Source organism: Anabrus simplex, chromosome 2, assembly GCF_040414725.1.
Source record: "Anabrus simplex isolate iqAnaSimp1 chromosome 2, ASM4041472v1, whole genome shotgun sequence".
Lineage (NCBI taxonomy): Eukaryota > Metazoa > Arthropoda > Insecta > Orthoptera > Tettigoniidae > Anabrus > Anabrus simplex.
The window spans coordinates 859,364,817-859,383,222 of record NC_090266.1 but is presented as its reverse complement, the minus strand read 5'-3'; the positions used below and the strand labels follow the sequence as shown (position 1 = coordinate 859,383,222).

The window sequence follows — 18,406 nt, the reverse complement described above, 5'->3', positions numbered from 1 at the left end:
CATGGATGTCAAATAAAAAGACCTGGACCTGGGGAGCCAAACATGTCCCTTGGACACTCCTGGCACTAAAAGCCATACACCATTTCATTTTTCCACGATTGATTGGGCAGTTTTTCAATTCTAACCGAATGGTAAGATGCATAGCCCATAACAATTACCACATTGGTTTCAAGATATGTAAGAACATTCACAAACCATTATTCAAATACATCTCCATTTCCTTGTGATAGTCTTTTGTGGAATTAGATACAAAACACAGTTACCCTCCTTCCATGAAACCTTTCTCTTTGCCGATATACGTAATTATCAAGCGTTTCCCCTTCCGTGAAGGATTCTTTAAGCTGTTTGATAATCCTTTTAAGAATGTGTCTGTACTGGATTTCATAGTTTTATCACTCCATACATTCGCACAGGTATGTCCTGAATTCACCCACGTCTCATCCAAGTAATAAATTGGTTTTCCCTCCTCCTGAAACTTCATCTGACACAAATAACGTCTTCGCCACAAAACTATTTTCTCCCTTTCAGTAAGAAGTGGTTGGCAACGATGCGACATAAACTTGAAATTTAAAGTTTTTAAAAGCCTATGAAGTGTTGCACGTGAAAACAAAGGCAAGGTTTCATCACTCTTCACAGACTGTAAGATCTTGTTTCTTGGTATTTCACTTCTAAAGAAAAACTTGTGAACTTTTTGCCGAATTGCATCTGTAGTGAAACAATCATACTTGTCCACTAACTTAATTTTATTCCTACTTTAAAAAAAAATGAAACAACTCTTCCTGCTACCTCAGACTACAGGGGTAACACAAACAAGGCACAAACACAGTTAAAAGGGGAAGGTAAGAGTACAATACACAATATAAGAAAACACTACACACGCGGAAAAACAGTAGCTAGCATTACGCGGATCTCCAACAAAACAAGTACGTAACTATCAGTAGGGCCAACTAGTGAACGACCAAAACGGGAAGATGGAAGGGCTGGGAACCTACCAAAGGCATGGACATGGCTTAGATAGCGGATTCCGAAATAAATCCCCGTGATCCTTAGATTTGAAAAATATTATTTACAAAATAATCTTACAAATACATTTCAAGTTACGAGCTATAAGTTCAGTGATATCCATAGCTTATTTTGTAGCAGTGTAAATTCAAATTTCAAAACAACTATACATCTAGTTACCAATGCAGTAGTACAATGCAATTTACAGGTTATCCAAAGTCTAGCGTACCTCAGGTGATACAGAACTACCAGAGGCAAACCCCAAGGGAAATAATATTAAACTACAATATACATATTTTAGTGAAACAAGAAATGGGAATGCCTCGGAAACGAACCGGTAAGTCCAGCTGAAAAACTAAGGCGTCATAAGTAACTAATTTGGTGAATCTAGGCGAGGTTAGGGCAGACTCCTGTATGAAAAGCAAATCGGAACATTACGGAAATTTTAGCAGGAACGGAATTCAAGAGTGCTTACCCGAGGAGAGTGCCATCCCGGAAGCCGGGGGACGTCAACCAGATAGGCTGCTCGCAGACAGATAAACCGAGACCGACAGAATTCAGGATACAGAATTAATTCGAACATAGCCTCGCTCACTATATATAGGAATTACTGGCCTTGGAGGCAGCCAATCAGCGTGCACGTGTTCCCTATCGCCACTTAGACTCACCAATCACAACCTTACTTTCGATCGCGAACTTTGACTAACATTCTAGAATACGCATGATCGCGAAAAAGTCGTATTTTTCCAGAATAGACAGAACACACTTTCTAGAACACATACCAACAAAGTAACACACCCTGTACAAAAGTTATGTAACTTTCTGGATCTTTCCAGGTAATATAGACAGAATTCTACTATTTACAAATGCCTATGTTACAACATTATAGAGTACAGGTTAGGTCAATAAAAATAAAACATCATATTTTACAAACAAAGTCTTAAAAAAAATACATTCCACTCGCATTACATAGTTCACTTGTAACATCTTCCTCCCCCCGAAAGTCGAGCCCTGCTCGACCAATGAAATAACCTCACTGGGGAGCAAGCGATAGAACGTTTTCACACAGTACCGATAGTAAAGTTACATTACTGTAACACACCTGATTTCTTGAAGTTAACTTTGTCATAACCAACAACACAAACTGTCACATAATTTTCAAAATAATATAGATCCACCTCTTGAATAAATATCACAAAATCCACATGGATTGTCACATTGCACTTCAAAATGCCTTCTTTCACAGATTAGACAATTTGTAGTCTGACCACCAAATCATGTACACCATACTTTCTTCCAAATGTTAGAAATACCAAAACTTCTCACTTGTTGCTAACACTTTTGCACTACTTTCCCACAACAGTCACAGCACAGCTAGGCCACACTTCCTACAGTTTTAATTTCCTTTCTAGCACGATAACTACTAGTTCTAGAAATGCCAGTAGTAGTGGCTACTAAGCTTATCACATTTTTGAGAGTACTCCCAGGATTTGCATCACTAAACATCCTAAAAACATTGAGAACACACTGTTTTTCTCCACTTCTCAGAGTGCTTTTCTCTTCTTATGCTTTACGTATGAAGGGCCATGCTCACCCATCTTCGGTCCACTCGGAACGTTAACAAAGGTTATGTAAACGTAAATTAAAGCAGTTAACTAAATCCTGAACACCAAGATAAAGACTGCCTATAAACTTCATTAATAATGATATATTACTAAATATTAGCACAAAAGGAAATCATAATAATATGCGAAGTCACTTGCGTGTCAATAACACCCGGGACACAGCAGTAAAAATTGAAACTAAACAGCTTTTTAAAAGTGAAAAGTGAAGATAAACAGATTTAGATGGCTTACATAACTTTTACGCGGAATAACATTACTTAACAGGTATAAAGTATTTCTAACGCTTTACCAAAAGATAGACAGTACCACCGCTTTTACCACATGTTTCTGGTATGTACATTATCTTCCAGGTTATTTGAGATAGGGTACAGATGGAGTCCTGTCGGTATCATTGGGGCTAATAGAAGAATGAAAGTACACACCTCAACAAAAGTTTGGAATACTGCTAAAAACGAGTATTCTGAGATACTGTATTAACGCAGATGCGTTACTCATTAGACTATCACAACCTTGAAATTCAATAGAGTTTACCAGACGTATGCTTTTTGTTCATATGCTAGTCACGTAAACATACCCTGAGTGCTGTAGCAGATAGTGCTTTGTTCCATATCACCAAACGCTACAGTCAGTTTGTGTTCAGCCTTGCAGTAACATGCCACGTAGATGAATACAAACATTCAACAGGATTCAGATAGTGGCTTTACTTTTGGCATGCCATACGCAGCAAGATGCTGCTGATCGGTTAAATGTTGCACAAAGCAGCATGTCTGAGGGGTGGTGAACGTACAGATAGACAGGAAATGTGAATGGTAGGCCTTGTTCTGGCCATCCTTGTGTTATAACACCAACCGAGGATCGTTATCTCCAAGTGTCAGCTCGCAGACGTCTAACATCAACTGCCAGGGCTCTTAGGAATGACCTCTCCATAGCAACAGGGGTTCGTATCGCAGACCAAACAGTGCGCAGAGACTGCATTAGGTTGGCCAGAAGGCCAATGAAAAGCTTTGCACTGAACCTCAGGAGCTGTGCTTATCGAAGGAACGGGGCTCTTGCTCATCATTATTGGACCATTGCAGAATGGGGTAATGTCATGTTCACCAGTGAGACGAGGATTGGTTTGAGATTTGACACCCGATGTACAAGAGTACGAAGAACCTCTGGACAGTGTCGTCAATATAGGCAGATCCAGGAATTCCAACTATATACTGGGGGAAATGTTACATTCTGGGCAGTAATAATGATGGGATGGTGGACCCCTCTCATTCCCTGGGTACATTGAATGGCCCCTGATACATACAAGAGGTGCTACAACCATTTGTGTGGCCCTTCCGAACTGCATTCGATGATCATTTTGTCCTAGCAGATGACAATGCAAGATCTCACCATCATGGGACAGTGTTGCAGTATCTCCAAAGACACAGCATCACTTGAATGGATTGGCCTGCACAGTTCCCAGACATGAATGAAAATGAGCATGCATTGGACAGGCTGTTAAATGGATATTTTAGAGCATCCAAACCCACCAGACAATCTTGAGGAACTAACTGAAGCTGCAATAGAGGATTGGGACAGTTTACCCCAAGCCAAACTTGATGGCCTCATTCGAAGTATGCAGCACAGGGTGGAAGAACTCATCCGTACGAAGGGTGGCCATACCCATTGCTAAAGACTGCTAGCTACATGCAATGAAGAGAGTTTCAAAGTGTTGTTTTCTGGACTTAATTTCAGAAGATGCCTTTGTTTTGCTTGTTCTGTATGCATTGTTCAAAATGTTTGATTCAGAGGGAAATATGCTAGTTTTGTTTACAGTATCTATTGTAATACGTCCAAATGGTTGACTGTAAGAATCCAATATATTCATATACGTCTTGTTCCAAACTTTTGTTGAGCAGTGCAGAACTGACAGATTCAACAAAAGAGCTATTGTTGGACAGTATTTGAGTATGGGCTGATAACAAGGAAGGGGAAAGTACTAAAGAATTGAAATGTAGTTATTTGTTTGTGTGTTAAAATTTTTATGTATGCTAAAAAGTTCAAAATATTTTCTTTCAAATATAATTTAACCAATGGTGTTCTATGGGGCAAATGAATGTCACTTACTTGGCAATCATGCATCTGCACTTTTTCACAAATTTGAATTTTTCTTCAACTCCGTGCCAAGCACGCTGATCGGCGTTTTAAAACTAGTGCTCTGGCAGTGCCAAACATGTCGATTGACGCAAATGCCGTCTGACTTTCATAGATTCAAAATGAAGGATCAGTGTATCGATCGATAAACATGCCAACCACATTCCTTACTAAAATAATCTGTTGACACCCGAACACGTGCTATCTTCACTTGTTGACTAACCGTGTGTTTGTTCTCAGTGTCTCTGTGCTCTTGTAAAAATGAAAATCCACAGCCTCTTCCAGTCATATGGCCGGGTCAGGAGTGGAATGAATGAAGCCCCAATCTAGTGGCGAGGATAGGCTGCCGAAGCCTGTCATACTCCTCTGGGGCGATGATTAATGAATGACAGATGAAATGAAATGATGTTGGAGAGTGTTGCTGGAATGAAAGATGACAGGGAAAACCAGAGTACCCGGAGAAAAACCTATTCCGCCTCCGCTTTGTCCAGCACAAATTTCACATGGAGTGACCGGGATTTGAACCACGGAACCCAGTGGTGAGAGGCTGGTGCTCTGCTGTCTGAGCCACGGAGGCCTTGTGCTCTGGTAAAATGGCCTGTAAATCATACAGAAGTGCAGATTACTTACAGGAAAGCGATATACAGGGTATGTTAGAAGAAGTGTATGCCGATTGTTAGTCGGAAAGTGATTTAGTGTCTTGTGTGGAGGAAAGTGATAGCGATTCATCTGATGAAGTCACGAGTGCTGAACCTGATGTGGTAGGTCCAGCAATAATTAACGATTTATTTTCGGAAGATAAATCTGGTGTTGATTCAAATGACTGGTCAGACACCTATCGACCTGGACACTTGCCCAATTATTCAAAGAACGCAGGTATGAGTAAATTATCTAGTGATGAATCTTGCATGGCATACTTCATGTTGTTTTTCATGCCAATATTTTAGTCCTTTCTCATAACAGAAACTAACCGGTTTGCAGAATGATACAGTAAAACCTTGTTAATTCGAAGTTGTTGGACGCTAAAATCGGATTTTTAATTACGTGATTTCAAATTAACCACCGCTAACTCAAAATTCTGAAATGCCAACCCTTGCTGCATCACAAAATATTCTAAGATCCATTAATGCATGCGGTCACCTTGATTCACAGTTAAACCTTTCAAATGCCGTGGAAAGAAAATTACGAAATGAATCTAACAAGGTACAGTTATTGAAATAATGCTCTTGAATAACGCCATACACTGTCACACGTTACCTCACACCCGGGAAGAATAAAACACAATTCAAAGACAAAGAGCAATCTACTGATACGCATGATGCAATTTAAGCAAATAATAACCTATTTTATTTAAGTACAGTATAAAACACTTATACAGGGGAGCCTACAAGACTGGCCAAATTGGAAACACATGACACCAACAAAACAAACTTTAAAAACCCAGACATATATTTAACACAAATATCAAGAATAATAAATAACATTGTACAGTACCTGAAAAGTTTGCAGATGTTTAATGGTCCTGTAGGTTTTTTTTTTTTGCCATATATTAGGCTTATTGCCTTTAAAGAAAGAATGTTTGAGAGGTTGCTTCATCCTTTTTTTTAAACACTAGCTGCGAACTGGTCCATATGGGCCATAGCCTTACTTGTAGTGTTGTCAGCATCACTTGCACTTATCACAGAATCCAACACGGCTAGAGCGGCAAGTATATAAATTTTTGACGGAACAGTGGCCGTATCTTCGTAATGTTCAACATCAGCTGTAGCTGCATCTCCCTCTGGCGTCAAGCGATCACAGCTGATCGTCATGGCAGGATCCCGCTCTTCTGAAGTAGTCTCTGCATGGTCTATGTCGATGTATTTGGAGAAAGTTATACAGACATTGGACTTCTGCCATATCTCCTCCCATTCCTACTTCATCTACTTCATTTAACGAACCAAAACCACACTTGATGAAAAAGTTCTTGATTAAAAAAGAAACTATAAAACTTTTGTATCCACCTATTCAATACATAAAAAGCAATTATAAAATTAGGATCTCATCCTTATTTTATCGCTTCAATATTAAAACATAGGACATGTTTCATACATATTTTGAACATCTTCAGCTATAAATATTCTTACAAGGTTAAATGATAACATTGTTTTAGACCTTACACTTATGGTTTGCCATTGACAAACTTATCCATTATAAGCTTTGAAAAACGTCTTAAATATTAAAACATTTGTATATTACGCCGTCTTATTGAATATAATTAAGTTTCAACCTATAAAACCGTATTCTAATAATTAAAATATAATGTCAATACATTTATGTCCGCCTCCATAGCGTAACGGTTAGTGTTATTAGCTGCCGTCCTCGGGGGCCCGGGTTCGATTCCCGGTACTGCCAGGAATTTAAGAATGGCAGGAGGGCTGGTATGTGGTTAAAATGGTACATGCAGCTCACCTCCAACGGGGGGTGTGCCTGAAAAGAGCTGCACCACCTCAGGATGAGGCCACGAGTTTACTGTTTAATACATTTATGATCTGTTGAATTGCTTCATTTTCATATTATTCGTTGTATACATACTCCCATAGGTCCAAGGCTTCCTTAAAATGTTCTGAGCTTGGTAAATTCATGAAGCAGGATGCTACCCTACTTGCACATAGTCCAAGTGAGGATCTCTCCTTGAATGGGTTATGGACCACCGGTGAATTGTATAGTCCTAGCCGCATGAGCACAAGGAGGGCCATGACTCAGAATATGTCTGAGATGCCCACTCCCATTCCATAGCAACTGGTATCCTGACTCTCAGGACCACTTACTAGGCCACTCAGCCGTTGCCCATGGTTCACAAACTAGGACGTGACTACAGTAACCCACACCATGCACCATCATCTGGAATAAATATTTGTTAATGTTGTAAATAGGCACAATAGCAATAATTAAAATGTTCCACCCAGAGAAAGAAAATGTATTGCATTTCAGGTAATTCTATAGCTATTCTAAGAATGATAACCATATTAAAAGAATATATCACACAATATTTCAACCACATACTGGTACCCTTCTCCTGGTCAGTGGGTGAGCAGAATTACAAAGGTAGATGGTCACAACAGTTAATTTACATTCAAACTTTGAGGTATGTAATAGGATTAAGGGTGAAGTACTCCATAAATTAATAATTTGCATTTACGCAGCATTTCCTTCCTTTTCCAGGGTATTTTTACATATGTTGCTTCCCATGATTTACACTTTCCTTCCATTTACACCAATAGTCTTTAGGTCCCTCATGAAGTGTCAGAGTGGAGTAATACTTTATATACTCTGGTTCCTTATGAAGACAGCACCTCTACTGATCATTATCACTGTGCTACAAGTTATGAGTCATTCACCAAGTACTCTGAAAGTATTGTTGAGTACATAGGAGGAAATGTCATCTGTGAGGTGGGAAAGAAAAATAAGACTCTCTGAAGGTTATATTTGAGGTGTCTGGTATCAAAACCGGCCAAGTCACAAAATTTACGAAAATGAGTTAAGGTTATCAATTTGAAGTAGAAGTATAGCACTATCAGGTGAAACAAGAATATGCTTTAAAATCGTCCATGTCTTCATGTTATAGAGCACTGAATTGTCGGTCGTGCAACAGAATCGGCCAAGTCATGCACCCAGTGAATTCAAAACCGGCCAAGTCAAGGAACGAGCGACAATCTTTATGATGCAGTATTATTGTCTGGAACCTTGTGTTGTTACATTAAGCAACAATGTGATAATATCAGTAGGCAAAATCGTTCCTTGTAATGTATATTCTTTGACGTCATAATATTTTGTCTTTTGTTCGTTTGCAACACTGATTTACGTATTCGCGGGCTTCTTACCGTCATTGGTGCCAAAGCAATCCTATTTCCGGTCTGCTCGTATTTTGTCATTACTGTCATTAACGTGGATATTGTTCCGAGTGGTGAACTGAAAAGTTTACTTTCATACCTTGTGCCACATAATGGAAACATCAATAAATGAAACCCCCAGAAAGAGAACAAATACGTCACAGTGGAAATCACAACAACGAAAACGAGAGCGGAAAGAATAATATTTCATTTTATTTTACTACAGATTATCAAAGTTTCTCGTTCGATTCTTGAAGCAGTTAGGTTGATTTTAGGTTGATGTCTTTTCAGAAATTAGCCTCGCAGAACTGTTAAACCTAAAATATGGGTTTCTATGTTTCATTTTTCGAGATTAAAAAATAATTCAGATGAGCACATTTGAGAAGAAAAGAAGATGATCTAACTATGCATGTTTGTGAGAGTGTGTGTTCTAACTCACATTAAAAACCATAGCAATAATAATAATAATAATAATAATAAGATAGCGTCAGAAATCTTTCAGCACTGCAGTTGTATAAAACTGTAATATTAGCAAGTGAAACAGCTTTCGTTGGTCATGAGAGTTCCAACACCGTCTCTGAAGTCTGCATCAATAGTCCATGAGAAGTGACTGATATTGTATTATAAATGAGAGCAAATTGAAGACTTTCAACAACAATATTACTTAGTATGTTTGAACAGTACCTATCTTAATAATGATTCTATTAACATAAGTGACTATTATTGACGATCATTTCATTTTACTGTGTTCAAGATCTAAGTAAACTATAAACTTTTAGTGAGAGAAATCCTATTTTGTATTCTCCTCAGCTTTATGATGTTCTTCGTTTATTATTATCTCATTTATGCTGAAATGCTTTTTTTAATTGCAAGAAAGAAAGGTATTTAAAATGTCAATTTATTTTCATTTAATTACCTTTTTTCACAAGCGTTTGGAATTTAAAAAGAATACAGTTTTACAAAAACAGACTGAAATTGTACAAAATTGCAACAAAAATGGCCAAGTCAAAATTTAAATTAACAAAAATGATGGGTTAATTATGAGTTAGATTTCTCAAAAAAGCGGAACTTAAATTTTAAACCATGAAGGATATAACTGTGAAAAAAATCTTTTCTGACCACCATTGCTTTGTCTCTACAGGTTTTTCATCCATATTGAAAAATATGCCTTGAGTGACTTGGCTGGTTTTGATACTAGACGCCCCATTTGTTTAGCATTCCAAAGATAAGATAACTTTTTGCCTGTAAAGATGTAGCCTAAAATATAAGCTCGCTATCCAGCTCATGATGTGAAATTGTCACGTGTCTGAAAAAGTTTTCATAGGAAAAAGTCACTGTTGTGAAGATGTAACTAAAACTTATGGTAAAGTTACAAACTGAAGTTCTCTCATCAGTTGCCAGGCAGTTGTTTTGCAGTAACAATCATTTATTTACTGCTACCGAGTTCAGTGTGGAATTCCATTACATCAGCATAACTAAACTTCTCGTAAAGCAGTATTTTAAATTAGACTATACCACAGTTACGCAAGAACTGAAAGGAGAAACAGTAAAAACCATACGGCAGATGTACACAAAATTAATATTTTTCGTGGAACAATGCTTCAGAGCTAGAAAATACGAGGGCAAGTCAATAAATGTCTGCAATCAATTTTTATAATTTATTAAAAAAGAGGTCTGCATCTGTGGTATAGTGGTTAGTGTGATTAGCTGCCACCCCCAGAGGCCCGGTTCCAATTCCCGGCTCTGCCACGAAATTTGAAAAGTGGTACGAGATCTGGAAGGGGCTCAACTCAGCCTCGGGAGGTCAGCTAAGTAGAGGTGTGTTCAATTCCCACCTTAGCCATCCTAGAACTGTTTTTCCGTGGTTTCACCACTTCTCCTTCAGGCAGATGCTGGGATGGTACTTAACTTAAGGCCACGGCCACTTCCCTCCCTCTTGCTTGTCTATCCCTTCCAATCTTCCCATCCCCCTTAGCAGGTGAGGCCGCCTGGGCGAGGTACTGGTCATCCTCCCCAGTTGTATCCCCTACCCAATGTCTCATGCTCCAGGACACTGCCCTTGAGGCGTTCAACATAGTCACACTGCTTTTCAATGCACATGGTCCACAGTTTCACAAGCTTCCTGATACCCTCTGCAAAAAAAGGTTTTTTTGGTTGCGCAGCAAGCCACATATGCACCGCTTCCTTCACTTGTTGATCGGAGCTGAATCAACGGCCTCATAGAGCATGTTTAAGTGGACCAGATGGTAATCCGACAGGGCGAGATTGGGACTGTACGCAGGATGCTCCAACACCTCAAAACGCAGCATCTGAAGAGTTTGAGCTCTGTGGGTGGTGGTATGTGGACGCGCATTGTCATGCAACAAAAGAACTCCTTCCAACAATCGACTTCTGTATTTGTTGCGAATTGCAGGTTTCAGCTTGTTTACCAGAATATCACTGTAACATTCACTGATTCCTGTTGACCCCTTTTCCTGGTAAAGTTCCAGGATTGGCCCTTGAGAGTTCCAAAACACTGTGAGCATCACTTTTCCTGCAGGAACCGGGCGGGTTGGCCTTGCTGTTAGTCGCGCAGCCGTGAGCTTGCATCCGGGAGATAGTGGGTTCGAGCGCCACTGTCGGCAACCCTGAAGATGGTTTTCCGTGGTTTCCCATTTTCACACCAGGCAAATGCTGGGGCTGTACCTTAATTAAGGCCACGGCCGCTTCCTTCCCACTCCTAGGCCTTTCCTATCCCATCGTCGCCATGAGACCTATCTGTGTCGGTGCGACGTAAAGCAAACAAATAGAAAAAAAATTTAAAAAATTTCTTTTCGACTGGGGATCCGGGGTGCTTGCATTCCATGCTGTGACATTTGCTCTCTGGTTCGAAGTGGCGAATCCATGTTTCGTCTCCAGTGATGATCCGTTTCAGAAAAGTTTCATCTTTGTTAGCATGATGGTCCAGTAGGTGCTGACAGATCCTCCCATGATCATGATTGTGCTTCTGCTCTTCATTCAGATGTTTTGGCACCCATCTCGAACAGACTTTGGGAATGTTAAGCCTGTTATACATGATTTCATATGGAGAACCATGGCTAATGTGCATATGGTTTGCCATGTCGTCAAGTCACTCATCTGTTATTCAGGATCATATCACTCACTTTTTCAATATTGGCAACAGTTACGGCTACAGATGGATGCCCGGATCTTTCCTCATCCTTAACGCTCGTGCGACTCCTTTTGAACTGTTCAATCCACTGATAAACACTCTGCTGTGGTAAAACATTGCCCCCATATCGTGATGAAAGTGTTTTTTGAATTTCCACTCCTGGTACACTCGGAGACCACAAAAAACGGACTACGGAGCGCTGTTCTTCCTGGGTGCAAGTAGAGTGTGGCACGGCCATGTTTACGTCACAACAGCGCAAGCTGTACTGATCTGATAACTTTGAAACCTACCACAGACGTAGACAACGGAGCCATCTAGCGGCTGACGAGCACACACCGTCATAGAGCCATCCTAAAGAAAATTAGAGCAAAATTTAAGATACTTATTGACTTGCCTACGTAATTTTAATGAAATTGACACTCAAAATTTTATTGTGAGTTTTACCAATGAAATTTCATATTTTTATCATTATGGTTTGTTCCATGAAATATTTTTTTATTTACTCCATGTTGGTTATGACACTAGTTTCATATTAATGTTGTATTTTATTTTCTAGTCAACTTCACTGGTGCATTCATTTATTCGTCCTTATGTTCCCAAGGCTTGATCATGGTTTAGGTTGATAACATTTGAGGGAGTTAAATTACAACTACTCTTGTGTCATTGATTTCCATTACATTAATGAACTTTAAAAATTCCAACAGCCCAATGTCTTTTAAAATCCATAGCAACTGAAAGGATGTTAAATAACATTGTGCACTAGGGAGATAGTACATTCGAACCTCACTGTCGGTAGCCCTGAAGATGGTTTTCCATGGTTTCCTATTTTCACACCAGGCAAATGTTGGGGCTGTTCCTAATTAAGGCCGTGGCCATTTCCTGCTCCTAGCCCTTTCCCACCCCATAAGACCTGTTTGTGGCAGTGTGACGTGAAGTAAGTTGTAAAAGGAAAGCAAACAAATAACACTTTTCTGTTTTCTGATTAATTTGATAATGAATGTGTATCATTTGTTTAAAAAAATCTTTCTTTCACAGTCAAAACAAGCCTACGAGACTGTCAGCGTGCCCAAAATGTATCATCCATTTGTATGTGGTGCCCACAATGAGAAAGTAACAGCCTTGATGAATGAAACAGGTGTTCGCATCAACATTCCACCTTTGTCTGTTCAAAAGGATGAAATAACAATTGCTGGAGAGAAAGAAGGAGTGATGGTTGCAAAGGAACGAATTCTTGCAATTTACAAGGAAATGGTGATTATATATTTATAACTTTCCCTTTTTTTCCTTCTGCCACTTGAAAGCACTTTTAGCTACTTATGGCCCTTGTTAATAATTTTACAGGAGAAGAAGTGTACATCTGTAGCAGTGGAGGTTCCTAAGCAGCAGCATAAATACGTTATTGGACCGCGAGGCAGCACTATTGCAGAAATCCTTCAGATGACGGATGTCAGTGTGGAGATGCCTCCCAGTGATTCAAGTACTGGAACCATCACATTACGTGGCCCACATGACAAACTGGGGCTTGGTAGGTAAATTGTACCATTATGATTTCCAGACTATCAAGCTTGAGGTTTATGATTTTCGTTATTTGTAAAAATGACTTTCCAGTACTCGCAGAGCTACATTGTTAATTAATATTATATAAAGATGGTGATCGTTGTAGGCGTAGCTCACAATTTTACCAAACTTGAATATGTATTTCATAAAAAATAATGCAATCATTTATTATTGTGTTTTACATATTTAAATATTCCTGTCCATGGGTAATCAATTATTGTACAGTTGTCTGTGTACCTCATCCCATAGTCATCCAAACTCCATTTTACTACCCTTCAAACTTGTCATCGCAAACCATAATCAAAATGTAGAAAATGAACTGAACAACTGAATATTCAAAGCTTTGAGTACCAAATAGAGGTCAGTCTTACCAACGAGACACGTGAATGAGTGCTGGCTTCTTGTTCTGCAATGTTGATCAGCGTTCTCAGCTCCATTCCTCCTAGAAATGATCTGCTGCTGATCTGCGTGTAACAATTCAGCCTATCATGTAAATGTATCGGATCCCCCCCCCCCCCCCAGAATTTGCTGCTGCTGCTGCTGCTAATTTTTCTCTTAATCATTTCCCCTTTTCCAGCTGACACCAGGTGGGGGCAAATATGGTTCCTCTCCACTCTGTCCTGTCTCTCCACCATTCTTCATCCAACACTGTTCCAGACCAGGTTCTGTTGTCCTGTGCTGTTCTTCAGAGTCCATCCATCTTAATTTTGGTCTTCCTCATCCTCTCTACACCGTCATCTGTCATTCCAGTGCTTGTGTAGGCAGTCTTTCTTCTTTAATCTGCTTGACATGTCCAGACCACCTCAGTCTGTTCTGTTCCAGTTTTTCATTTAGTTTTTTGCACATTTAGCTCTCTTCAGTATGTCTTAATTTCCCAATCTATCCCTCCTTGTCTTCTGTAACGTACTCCTCAGGAATTCCATTTCAGCTCCCTGTACTGTACTCTCATCTGTCTGAGTCATTGTCCAGGTTTCTGCTGTATATGTCATTAGTGGTAAATAATATCCCTTGTACATTACATTTCTAGCCGTCATTGGTGTATCATTATTCCATATTAATCTATGTACCTGGTGATAAAACCTACTCCCCAATTGTATCCTTCCATATCCTGTCTTCCGTTTTATGTCACTTCACTTCCCAAGTATTTGAAATGTTTTACTATTTCCTGTTCCTTGTTTCCAATTTTGATATTTCCTCTTTCTTTTTTACTTCTCTACTCATCATTATTGTCTTTTTCTTCTCCATATTGATCCTTAATCCTTCTATTCAGTACATTCAGCTGTTGTTGTACCACCTCCTTATCTTCTCTCCAGATCACATCATGATTCGCTAACATCATTACATTAATTCTTTTCACTCTGTAATCCTCCCTTGCTGCCTTCACAATGTCATCCATCACCATTATGAACAGTAAAGGTGACAGCACACTCCCTTGTTTGAGCCCATTGTCACTTTCAAACCATTCTGTTCTACCCACTGTTGTCTCTATACAGCTGTGATAGTTATCATACGAGGTATATTGCTTTAATCACTGTTATTAGTTCCTTGCTATTCACCCTGTGTGTCAGGCTTTACCAAACTTTTGTTCACCGGGCAAGTTGGCCATGCGGTTAGGGGCGTGCAGCTGTGAGCTTGCATCTAGCAGATAGTGGGTTCGAATCCCACTGTCAGCAACCCTGAAGATGGTTTTCCGTGTTTTCCCATTTTCACACCAGACAAATGCTGAGGTGGTACCTTAATTCAGGGCACGGCCGCTTCCTTTCCACTCCTAGCCATTGCCTATCCCATCGTCGCCATAAAACCTGTGTCGGTACAGCGTAAAGCAAATTGTAAAAAACCGTTTGTTTAGAGGATACTGTCGTATGCCTTTTCTATGGCTATAAAATTGATTACTGTCATCATCATCATCATCTGGGTATCCTTTCAGCGGGTCCTAGTAGGACTTTTGTGGACAATATGCCTTCCTCTCCTTTCACATCCTGCAGTGTTGTTCCTTTCTCGATAACGTCTGCATTTATTTGGTCCAGCCACCTTCTTCTGGGACGTCCAACAGGTCTCCTTCCAGGTACTGGCATTTCCAAATATTGTCTGGTGGTTGTAGTCTCTTCCATCCTTTGCACATGCCCAAACCATTTCAACCGTGCAATGCGTTGTCTTTCTTCCATTGTACAGAACACTTGCATGTTATTTCTGATGCACTCATTTTTAATTTTGTCTCTTCTTGTATTTTGCATAGCAGATCGTAAAAAATTTAATTTCACATGCTTGCAGTTTGCTGATGTCTCTTTTCAATGACACACAGGTCTTCAACCCGTATGTCATGATTGGCAGGAGGTAAGATTTGAACATTGTTTGTTTGGCTTTTACGGGAACTGCTTTGTCCCACACTAGATTTCGTACCTGGTAGAAGAACGCGGAACCTTCTCTTTTCTGGATTTCCAATTTAGCACTCCCCTGGTTCGATACATTACTTCCAAGATAACTGAAGCTTTCTACATATTCAATTCTCTCTTGATGAAGTTTGAGGCCACATTCGCTGGGTGTTCTACTCAATTATATTGCTACTGTTTTCTTCTTACTCACAGTTAACTTATATTCTTTTAATGTGTTGACTCGGAAATCTAATTTCATTTGGACTTCTTGCTCCGTTTCTCTCTAAATGGGAACATCATCTGCAAACACTAATGCATTCAAATCTCCAGGTTCTGCAGCTTTAATTTCCTTAATGATTATATCCCTGAGTGCAAGGAAAAGTAGTGGAGATAGTGCACTGCCTTGTTGTACACCTCTCTTTGTTTGGAACCATTCAGATCTACCATTCCCTATTTGTACACTACTTTCACCATTTTCTTCATATAGCAATTGAATCTTATGAATTAGAGAACTTTAGAGCCCCTAGTTTATGCAGACAATGCCATATTTTGCTCCTTGGAACACTGTCATAGGCTTTTTCTATATCTAGGAACACTACTACCAGATCTTTCCCTTTTTTCCAGTACTTTCCCATTAGTTGTATAACGGCAAAAATTAGGTCTGTTGTTCGTCTGTGCCTCTGAAGCAGTGTTGTTCTTCTTCAAACTGAAGTCCTATCCTTGTTCTTAATCTCTTCGCTATGACCTTTTCTAATATCTTGAGGCAGTGTGGTAGCAGGGTAATTTCTCTGTAGTTTGTACACTTTCTTCTGCTTCCTTTCTTGAATACTGGTATGATCAGTCTTTTTTTTCCATTCATCTGGTATCTTATTTTCTCTCCAGATTACTCCTAGTGTTCGATGTAGCCACTGAAAACCTTGTACGCCTGCCGCTTTGATTATATCTGCAGATAATCCATCTACTCCTGGTGATTTTCCTCCATTCATAAGCTTCAGGGCATTTTCTGTTTCTGACCATGTAATTGGTCTTTCTTCTTCTCCATGTCTGATAGGTTCATTGTTTTCATGCTCCTCTTCTTCATTGCCATTTAACAACTTGACGGAATAGTTTCCCATTTCTTCTCTGATGTTTTCTATATGTTTCGATTGCTTTAATATCCTCTTTCTTCGATCTCCCACTCTTCAATATTCCATGCAACATCTTTTGAGTCCTCCTCTAGTTTTTGTGTAAACATCTCCCAACTCTTATCCTTCTCTTCCTTCACAATTCTCTTCACTAATCATTTCTTATCTTTGTATATTTGTTCAAGGTCGGCTATTTTTTGGTTATCTTGTGGTAAGGCACCTTGTATTTGATTTTGCTTCTCAACATCCTTGTTTATAGACATGATATTGTATAGGCTTTTGGGCTTGTGCCGTGTCAAGAAAATAAGGTGAAATTCTTAACGTTTCGCAGAAAACTGTGCTCTGCGTCCTCAGAAGAATTCTCGACTGTCCACGAGAAAGGCTTCTTAAACAATGGCACTTGTGAATTTGGAACGTTATAATAGAAGTAGAAATGGAATTTGTATGTTTATTCACCACCAGATGACCCCCAGGACGTGGCACAACGCTAGCGTTCGAAGCGGAAGCTGACCGAACTATCACAATCAGACTAAGCGGTTCACATAACGTGTTTGCGTAACATATGACAGGTGTAAGACATAGACATAAGCCTGGAATGAAACATCTGGCAACGAGGAACGTACGAATTTGGAAGAAAAAAAACCACAGAGACGAAATAACAATAGTGAAGGTGCAGGGAAGGGAACTACCTACGTAAATTCTTAATGGCTGGCAACCAGGTATTACTTAATTGATAGCCGGTGTCCCTGTTGTAATTGTTAGGATTTCTACGTATTTCCACAGCTTCCCGTATAATCCTGGACCTGTAGTGTTTAGTGTGGGTAAGAGCTCGAGCATCTTGGAACATGACATTATGACTCAACGATAGAACGTGCTCAGCTATTGCCGATCATTCCCAACTGTGTGAAGCTGAAGCACATGTTAAATACACCGAAAGCCAGGAGAATATATCAGCGCGCTAGCAAGGTTCTTGGGATCGAGAGTGCATAACACTCGTAGGGAACTGGATTCAGTCTCCCGAGAGTTGTTTTGTTTACACCTGCTGTTAAGCAGCACTCTCTTACGGGAATTGTGGTTGACTTTCGTTCGCATTACTGCTATACAGGCTGAACGAAAATGCAACCAGGTGTCATTCAGACAGAAATCAAAGTTCAGCTCAGAAACAGGCGGCCTCTCGCATGAACCCGGATGCTAGTAAAACTGTCGTCAATCTTTCCAAGAAATCCTTGGACGAGAACCAAACGGCAGTTCTAGCAAGGGGTCTTAATTTCGCTGTCGCTCCCTCTAAAATTCCAACTGAGGAGTTAATTACTTCCGTTGAGGCAGCCATCCACAAACTACCTACGGATGAGGCTGAGGAGTTAAGACAAAAATGTGTGAGACTCATAAGGTCCGCTGTTGTACCCGCGCCCAATTTAACAAGAGGCGAAAGGAGAGCTCTGAAGGAACTTAGAGACGATTCTGAACTGACCGTTCTCTCAGCTGATAAGGGTAATGTGACAGTGGTTATGAACACTGACGAGTATAAGAATAAGATATCGGCTATATTGTCAGAGCCTGTCTACAGACTGAGCTC

At 39.8% G+C, this 18,406-nt stretch overlaps 1 protein-coding gene across 3 annotated transcripts in view; it reads left to right on the top strand.

The window, feature by feature from the left end:
- The window catches only part of Dp1 (satellite-binding protein 1 Dp1), a 344,304-nt gene that overhangs the window by 77,719 nt on the left and 248,179 nt on the right, over positions 1–18,406 (top strand). For all 3 annotated transcript variants that reach the window (XM_068226305.1, XM_067141586.2, XM_068226304.1), the window contains exons 6-7: positions 12,813–13,028; positions 13,119–13,302. In XM_068226305.1, coding sequence (XP_068082406.1) covers positions 12,813–13,028; positions 13,119–13,302 — 400 coding nt within the window. The remainder of the gene's footprint in view (positions 1–12,812; positions 13,029–13,118; positions 13,303–18,406) is intronic.